The sequence below is a fragment of the Synchiropus splendidus genome, chromosome 12, assembly GCF_027744825.2.
Source record: "Synchiropus splendidus isolate RoL2022-P1 chromosome 12, RoL_Sspl_1.0, whole genome shotgun sequence".
In the NCBI taxonomy this organism is placed as follows: Eukaryota; Metazoa; Chordata; class Actinopteri; order Syngnathiformes; family Callionymidae; genus Synchiropus; species Synchiropus splendidus.
The window spans coordinates 14,142,450-14,151,354 of NC_071345.1; the positions used below are offsets into that span (position 1 = coordinate 14,142,450).

General features: G+C 40.2%; 1 protein-coding gene across 1 annotated transcript; it reads right to left on the reverse strand.

The window, feature by feature from the left end:
• Window positions 1–575: 575 nt before the first annotated feature.
• Window positions 576–8,654, reverse strand: ddx61 (DEAD (Asp-Glu-Ala-Asp) box helicase 61). The gene is made up of 13 exons (XM_053881726.1): window positions 8,450–8,654; window positions 7,082–7,726; window positions 6,896–6,959; window positions 6,679–6,783; window positions 5,617–5,746; window positions 5,325–5,471; window positions 3,604–3,698; window positions 3,408–3,530; window positions 3,207–3,335; window positions 2,493–2,673; window positions 2,317–2,418; window positions 1,987–2,192; window positions 576–1,508 (listed from the first exon to the last, which is right to left on the reverse strand). The coding sequence occupies exons 2-12, from the start codon at window positions 7,252–7,254 to the stop codon at window positions 1,990–1,992; spliced, it is 1,452 nt and encodes a 483-aa protein (XP_053737701.1). The 5' UTR covers window positions 7,255–7,726; window positions 8,450–8,654; the 3' UTR covers window positions 576–1,508; window positions 1,987–1,989.
• Between the last annotated feature and the right edge of the window lie 251 nt (window positions 8,655–8,905).

Consider the following 8,905-nt stretch of genomic DNA (forward strand, 5'->3'; position numbering starts at 1 on the left):
ACGTACCATCATCGTCACTAGCTGATGTGACGGTTTTGTTGGGGAGTTTTAAACCCAAGGGATAAATACAAAAAGAGCAACAGCAATGGCCCTGTATATTCTGGTAAAAGACACCAGTCCAACTCGAGGTGCTTGAAAAAAACTGCCATGTAACATCCGTTTCAGAGGCCCAAACTACCTTAACACCTTTATGTAGAGCTTGAGCTCTCATTAGTTTGGAAAATTCACTGTCCTAAAACACATCTTCTCTAAGTAAAATGACACGTCCTAAAACACGTCACACTATTCGAAGCATTGCTTTGAGGGGTTGTGAATACATAGTTAAACTCAACCACCCTGGCTCACCTAGCTCAAGTCTATTTAGATTTATGCTTGTCAATCACATGCTCCCAGTTGGTTCCCCTAAAACCCCAAACTCAACTGCCAATGGAAAGTTTCATTATTCATAACCTTGTATATTCCATTCCCCTTACTTCGCCAACAGCAAACAGGAATGTAACTAGATAAGTCAAACCTTCAGTAGTCAATACAATGATCTTTGCAGTTAAAAACCACACCATATTAACATCGGGCTTTTTATTTTTGCAGCAGTGTCAAACACACGTTACAAAAATTACCGTTCTTTGAAGTTCATGAAAAGCATTGCTAGACAGTGAGACTGTAACAAAAGCACTGGTATTGAATATAAAGCACAAGCCCTCCGTTCAAACAAGAGCTCTCCTGGCTGAGTTTAATTTTAAAGGATAGGTCTGATCACAAGTCCAGCCGTGATCCCACTTGGTCAGGTAGGTGGTCACAAATACTTGAGTAAACCAGCATGATCCAATCCATGATCTAGATTTCAATCCACTGGCAGATCAAGGCACTTTGGGAAGGACAGACAAGGGGAGGATGATCATGCAAACCTGAGAAACGTACTGTCAAAACAAAAGTTTGGTTTTTAACATCAAAATCTAGTGTGCGACTCTTGCATTGCAAGTGTGCGACTCTTGCATTGCAAGTGTGCAATTCATTTCTGAAATTTGGTTCCCACCTAAAATGACTATTTCCCAAGCATAGAACTGACAGTTGCAATGAAATATTCCAGTGGGTCGAAAAGGCGCCAGTATTTAAAACAAAGACAAGTGCTAGCATTCAATACAAAGAACTTTGTTACAGCCCAGGAAAATGATTTCATTTGCACAAAACTGAACAATGGAATGATTTGTTTTTAGCACATCCACGCCAGAGAACTTGTTTAAATCCAGGAAAAATGCATGTGCTGCAGGAGCTCAAGTGTCAAGTTGGACTGAATGTTTGTCAATGTTAATCCCACCTAGCCTAAATCAAAACAAGTCAATACAGTAGTGCTGGACCAAACATTTTGAGGAGGCCGATTTCAAAACGTTCTAAAATGGAAATGAAAAGAGGTGACAGTCGTAAATCAAACAGAGCGTCGATCTTCTCAGGGTATCTTGTGTAACGTGTGGTCGAATGCCTGCGCTGCATGCCGGGTGCCCACTTCTTCCCTAAGAAAAATAGAGATACAAACCAGTGAAATCATACCCTTTACAAACAAGTTTAACGTTTAATGTGCAGTAGATTGTCAAGTCAGTCTCCAATACAAGCATTCGCTTTAATCCTTCACCTCTAATCCACTTCACCAGATAGGATGCTTTCAATTAGCACGATTAACATTTAACTTCTCCTGGCATGGAAGCAACAGTGATCCAGTTATCTGGAGTAGTCAATGTGAATACATGAAATGGTTGTTCAGAAATGATGGAGCTTAGTGATGGCAAGACATCTTTTCCTTGCTTCTCTGTAGGAGTTACAGGACACCTCCATCTGTCCTTGAGCTATGATGCCAACTGGTCGTGCCATAAATTATAGCTGATAACCCATTAACAATAAGGATTGGAGTGTCATCTCCCGTATTGGGAATAGTCAAGTGAATCTACCGGTCATGTCAACCATGGAAATGTGATGTGACAAATCCAGACTGACCATTCAGGCTGCGCCAACTTCTTTGTTTTTGGCTCCGTCTTCTTCGTCTGCGTCGACTGAATGAAACTCCGCCACATACAGACTCTTGTCAATGCTGCTGGGTATGGGCTTGATGTCAGTGACCAGTTGATCCTCAATGCTCTTCAAGTTGTAGCGGTCATCTGAAGTAATCAGATTGATGGCCAGGCCAAGATGACCAAACCGTCCTGAGAGGACAAAGAAGTTAAAAGAAAGGACAAGAGGCACTGTTGTGCGTGAAACAAAACCCATCTGTAGAAGTAGAATTGCTTCAGTTGTCATCTTGGAAAAGGTGGGTGCAGATGTGCTCACCTGATCTGCCAATGCGATGCAAGTAGGTTTCTGCACTTTTGGGGAAGTCAAAGTTGATGACCACATTCACTGCCTGGATGTCAATCCCCCGAGTGAACAGGTCTGTATAGAAGAAAAAGAAGAGCCATGAGATCAAATCGGACTAGGCTACACGCATCCAGCCGCATGAGACTCACCTGTGCAGACCAGGTTCCTGCACAAGCCATTCCTGAAGTCGTGGAACACTCGGTTCCTGTACTCCTGCATCATCTTGGCATGGATGTAGAAACAGGAATAACCCAGTTCAGTGATTTTCTTGGCCAGCAGTTCCACTCTCTGGGTCGAGTTACAGAAGATGATTGACTGATTGATCTGAAGCTGAAAACAGAAAGAACGGGAGAAAATGGTTCAACAATGACATGATTCAAACTGCTTCCCAGGTCTTAAGAAAAACAATTCTTTGGCACACTTGAGTAGATTTATCACCAGTCTACAGTCTAAGGCAAATACATTCTTTGCTTGGCTATCCAATAAGTATTCCACTGTATGACGTTCTGATCAGTCAATTCAAATACATTTCCCATCACCACAATTGTGACAATGGATGGGAACAATGCCACGAGTATTCTTGCGAATAGCAAAACATTATGACTAAATGCCATTGTATTTTTTTTTCCATCATTGTTGCAAGCAGCTTTATTTGCTCAGCTTTGCGATGTATTAAGAGTATGCACCTCATCTGAGAGAACTGCACAATATGAGAGTTGACTTGCCCAGGTCTATGACCTGGACCTAAACAGAAAATGTACTTACTTTCAAACATAACCCTTTCCAGGGATGGAACGTCTGACCCGTCTGCAACCACCTCACCCTTTGCACAATTTGTTAGCAAGACAAAGGCATTCAATTACCTTGGAAAAGAGAGTGTTGAGGCAATGGACTTTCTGCCTCTCTCTCACATAGGCGTAGTACTGAGTGATGCCCTTCAGTGTGAGCTCCTCCATCAAGTTGATCTCATAAGGCTTCTGGAGGTGCTTGTTCTACAACATGACAAAGGGTTTGTAGAGATTACCCCAACACTCAATTGAGGGAGTATTTGTTGTGGTTTTTACCATGAACTTTTGCACACTGATTGGGAAAGTGGCAGAGTAAAGCAAAATCTGACGTCCCTTTGGCAGGAAACTGATGATGTCTTCAATTAGGACCACAAAGTCCTGTGAGAGGAGCTTATCTGCCTGGAGACACAATCATTTTTAGGTCACACGAGGCTTTCATTGATAGAAATATCCATTATTTAAAAAAAAATACCTCATCCATGACCATCATTTGTACCCTGTCCACTTTTGCAACACCCTTTTTGATCAGGTCCAGTATCCGGCCTGGTGTCGCGATAACCACATGCACTGTAAAAACAAAAATGGTCAGAAAAGCGATTAGGATTCAGTGGTTGCTTCTCCAACAGTGGCTTCAGCCAGAGGGCACTTGCTACAGCCAAGTTTGTTATTGTCAATGGTGAAAGTGTGAACCCTGCATTCATAAACAAAAAAAAGTAGTCAAGGCTCTGTCACTGACTGGGGTTACGTGCAGAGCGTAGCCTGACTAAGGCAATAGCTCGATTAAGGCAATAGCTCGATTAAGACGTTGAGTCCGATTGAATCATGTTCTCCTGGGTTACATGCAGACCTTGGTCGGACTAATGCAGTACTTCGGTTTTCTGGGCCGTCATGTAACCGCAGTCACTGTCAACAATGGCACAATCTACAGCTAGGAAAACTTGAATGGCAACATTGTGCCACAACCAAAGAAATCAACAGCTCAACAGAATAAGAACTATGAAGTTAACCAGCCAAATACATCATTGGTCACCAGTTTCCAGTATTAAAAGCATGAACAAGGTTTCCATTACATACAATAATGTCATATAAAGGTGTGGAAATTAATCTTACTGATGTGCCCGTTTCTCACACTTGGAAAACAGAGTTTTAATATTAAAATACAAAGTCATAGCCGACAAACAGTGTAGTAAACTGCTTTCTACATCAGCTAAATCTTTACTGTGACCCACCAGACCTGTGTTCAAGTTCTTTAGCTGCACCTAGACCCGATTACTGTCACACCTGTTCTCCATCAAGAACTCACTTCAGTCACGACAGTAACACTGCCAGAGAAGGCAAAGTTGACAAATGGCCCTCAAAAGCGAGACGAATTAAGATTTAAAAAAAAAAAAAAAAAAAAAAAATCAGAAACAAATGAATAATTAAGCAACTGTCTGGAAAAGGTTCTAATGCTTTAGGAAAATGAGAGCCATTATCCACTAATGGTGAAAACATGGAACAGTGGCATTTTTTTCCAAGAGTGACAACTCACAAATATGGTCACAAAACACACCACAACAACCATCCTTCCTCAGCATTCATGACTGCACTACCAAAAAGGGGGCAAAAATGAGTTCCAAGTCAAAAATCACTGCCAAGTAAAAAAGGACCACCAGTGTCTCCGCCAGAATTTTTTTGAAACTTTGGCGGAACCTGGGCCCCAACAAGAGAAGGGGGGAAGAAGGAAAGACATGGTACCCATCAGTTTCTTCGTACGCCCACCAAGGTGCGCGACTCAAGTTCCGTCATTGAGGTTTCTTTTGGAATTTTTCAGTGAAAACACAAAGAAAACCGTCATGTTCATTCCACCTCCATGATGCATTGTGTTTGAGCTCGCAAGATTTCCTCTTTAAACAGACCATTTTTCTGAGAGCACGTGTGGCTCTGATTTAAGACATAATGGTGCACCACGCTTGTTTACATGTGGCAGGAGCCATGACCATGAAGGCTGGTCTCACGTTCTAACCAAATATTACCATCTTTATAATCAAACAAACTTTTTGGAAGTGTATATCAAATGAGCTTACTAGTTTCCTCTTTTTAAGGCATATTAAAAAAAAAAAACATACTCCAAATATTTTACTTCCAATATGTGTGCTTCATAAAAGGATATACCAATCAGTTAACGACATTCCATAAAATGTTGTCACCTACCAGTCTCATCAAGGCGCATGATATCATCCCTCAAGTTGGTGCCACCGGTAGTTGCCATTACTTTGATTCCACCAAGGTGCTTGCCGATCTGAATGCTAATCTGGCTCACCTGCAGAGCGAGCTCTCTTGTTGGCACCATCACAATGGCTGAAAAGTCAGAAAGTGTATTATACAGTTTTGTTATTATTATTATTATTGTTGTTATTATTTATTATTTCGAAATTCATGCGAGTTATTGTTCACATATTTGGGTGAATTACATTTTAATTCACATGAAAATATGTGGACTTACCCTGAATGTGGTCTTTCTTAAGATCTATTCTCTCAAGGAGAGGGATGAGGTAGGCTCCACTTTTTCCTGTGCCATTTTTTGCCCGGGCCAAAATATCTCTGCCAGACAATGCGATAGGGATGCTCTCTTCCTGTTGGCAAGAAAGCAAGGTTTAACATTTACAACATTACCTGGTATTCACTACTGGAAGCATTCTACATTATTAGAGGCGTAAAGATTTGTTTAAACAACGATTCAGTGCTCATATTATTTTGAGGCTGCCAATGTGATTGAAAGACAAAACTGCATAATTTAAACAATACAATTCAGTGTCTTGAAATCAATTCAGTAAGTTCTAAGCCAGAATTCTAACCTGTTCAAATGTGAAACGATGACCTGCAATACTGATGTTTGCCGAGTATAAATGAATTCTGAATGCGTCAACAATTAAGCGCATTCACCTTCTATTTGGGGGGGGGAAAGTGCAACACCTATGCAATACAAATGTCAACATGACGTTTCTTCAGGTTAAAAAAGCAGTGGTTGAACCTACTATGATTTTAATGAACAGAGAACTCGTGCTTGATAGCACAAACAGACTTGACAGACGGTTGGACTGATTGGTTGTTTTGTCAAAATCCCATGTAGTGACAAAAATCGATCGATTGGCACTTTAAGTGTCTATCATCACATAATTCCAAACAAACATTTATTTGAAGTCTGTCATGACATTGTTTTCTAATGTCAAAGCATTCTATTAATTACATGTGATGTGAGCTCTATATATGACATTCAAAAAGCCAACCTGTCGAGCACAGTTTAATGTAGCGAGATCATAGGGATATTACACCACACATCAACCTAACTAAATGGATTGTTACACTCCTATACATAATCATGCGAGTTGCTAGAAAAAAATAGAAACTAAGGACATAAGTGAAGATAAAACATTCAAAACAGTACGGTAAGAAATGAACAAAACATTCGGCACAAGCACCAAGAAAAAAATAGTTGTATCCAATGTGTTATTTTCAGCAGAAGAGAAAGCATTTTGGACATCAAGGGGAAAAAAAAAACACACACCTGAATAGGAGATGGTTTTTCCCAACCCATTTCAAATATTCCCATCAGAAGCTCTCGTTTTAGACAGTAGTCTTCAAATTCGTTTCCTTTAGTTGATGTGACATCCTGTGAAGAAATAGAACATCACACTTTCACAGCAAAAATTAAAGTGAGAAAGGCTTTGTAGTGAAAGACAGTTCAAGGAGAACACATTTTGTTTTTCTAAAGGTTTTCTTACTGAAGTTTTCATTCGAGTGTCTTTCGGAGGTACGTCCAAGCACTTTTTCCAGTCATCACCAAACCTTAAAAGTAACATTAGTATCAGTTTTATTAACATTGCCACCTTAGTCATGTGTACAGCCTTGCAAATGCGTAGCCTCAAGATGTAAACACTATTAAACATTTTTTTTTAATTATGCCTTACTTGATTCCACCACTGCTTTGAGGAATGCCACTCTTTTTCTGGGGGACACTGGGTTGTTGGGATTGGAATACAGACTGCTGTCCAGCCAGTTTGGTTGGTCCTTTGAGCTGCCCATTTGCAGGTTTGTCCAATTCAATCATTGCTGCAGTGTTTGCGGCTCTTGTAGAAGCCATTTGTTCAGTACGTCCTTACAATAAAGCTTGTTCGCTTCTTGTCCACAAATTTGAGAAAAGAAACTGCTTTAAAAAAAAATAAAACCGTTTTTGCTGGTCTACACAATCTGACAATTCAGGCCTCTTGGAAAAAAAAAGAGTCCCAATTGTGGCTTTTTGCTTCTATTTACAAGACAATTCTCCAAAAAGGAGAAAGTAACATTCATATGAATAAATAAACCAATGTGTCCAGAACACCTAATAAATCTTAATTCAAAATCTTTAGTCCTTTCACTACAACAGTGATATTCCTGAGTATTCTTTAGCGTATTTTAGATTTCAGCATGTAAAGTCTCTACATTCAATGAGCGGTTTTCCGTGAGGTTGGAGTTGAATGTATTCTTTTCAATTCCCGTTTGGAAGCTCCTCTTCTATTTAACAGGCGAGATGGCAGTTGGGAAAGTGCTGTGGGGTACGCCAAATCCAGGGTTACCTGAAAACAATGTTATTACAGTATGTAAAAGAAAAAGACAGACACTTAAGCTCATTTCTCATTTAAGTCCGTGTACAGTTGCTGTTTTAATGTCGCGTTAAAAGTTGGCTGACGGGTTCGTAACCTGACAATAGTGAGATTTAAAGACACGTTGCCCCGTTTGTCGGCTATGAAATCGATAATCAGCAGCAAACGAATAACAAAAAGTAAACGGTATATGTATGTAATGGCAAACCGACGCAAAATAAATAAGAACGTCCACATCGCGTAGACAAAAACTTGTTGAGCTATGTCTGCTATGTGCTAATGCTAACCAAGCGATATTGGACTGTTCAAAGTTTAATATGCACTCAGAATATATGGGCCGTCTTAGAATTGTATCAGTATTGGGGGAAAAAAAATCTCTTTTAAAACTGAATAAGAAAACATCTTTGAATCGGTGGACCGAGATACTTGGACAAATATTAAGCAACTATGCATTGTTACAACTTTTTGTACAGCAACGTGGCTTTATCCATCAAGCTAGTAAGCTAACATTTTCACCATAAAATGACCACGAGTCTATAGTTAAAAGGGTACGTATGTCGACTCAAACTTCCCTGTTTTACTCTAAATGTTTCCAGCGATACTACCGCAAACTTGTAACAAGCGAACTTGACATGCTGTTGTTAGCTTAGCAACTACGCGTCTGCGAAGAACAGCTACCTTTTACAAAGCACCCACCTCGAGTTTGCTACATCCAAGCGAAGCGTCACTCGGTCGGACGCTTTGTTCTAGTAATGTTTTGGCTGTTTATAACCAGCGCTACAGTAAGAAAAGTGTTCGTGTGAAGATATTCAGCGAGTTTCACTCTATTGTTTCGTCTTTCAGATTATTGACAATTCAACATGGCCGCGCGCTCGTTATTTGGGCTGGCAGCTTGTGCCAAGGAACATGCGGCCGACCAATAGGGCAGATCCTTTCAAAATACAACTGTGCTGGGCTTTGGAACGCTGTCAACCAATCATTGCTCGGTTTTCAATTTACCAAGTACACGTCATAGCATGGCGTGGACCAACGACGTCACAACATTTTAAGACACAACATTCTATATAATATTCTTTAAAAAAAAACTTTGCATCATTCTTCTGAATTGGAGGCGTTAGGAAATCGAAGTCAGGTCAGTGACATTTGTGAATG

Bases quoted from the DNA above. Each gene is read 5' to 3' on its own strand.
- ddx61 (XM_053881726.1), bottom strand. From the start codon at position 7,254: ATGGCTTCTACAAGAGCCGCAAACACTGCAGCAATGATTGAATTGGAC. The intron at 3,699-5,324 runs GTAGGTGACAAC...TTGTTTTTACAG, and splicing joins CATGCGCCTTGATGAGACTG to TGCATGTGGTTATCGCGACA. The intron at 3,336-3,407 runs GTAAAAACCACA...GTCATGTTGTAG, and splicing joins TCAGTGTGCAAAAGTTCATG to AACAAGCACCTCCAGAAGCC.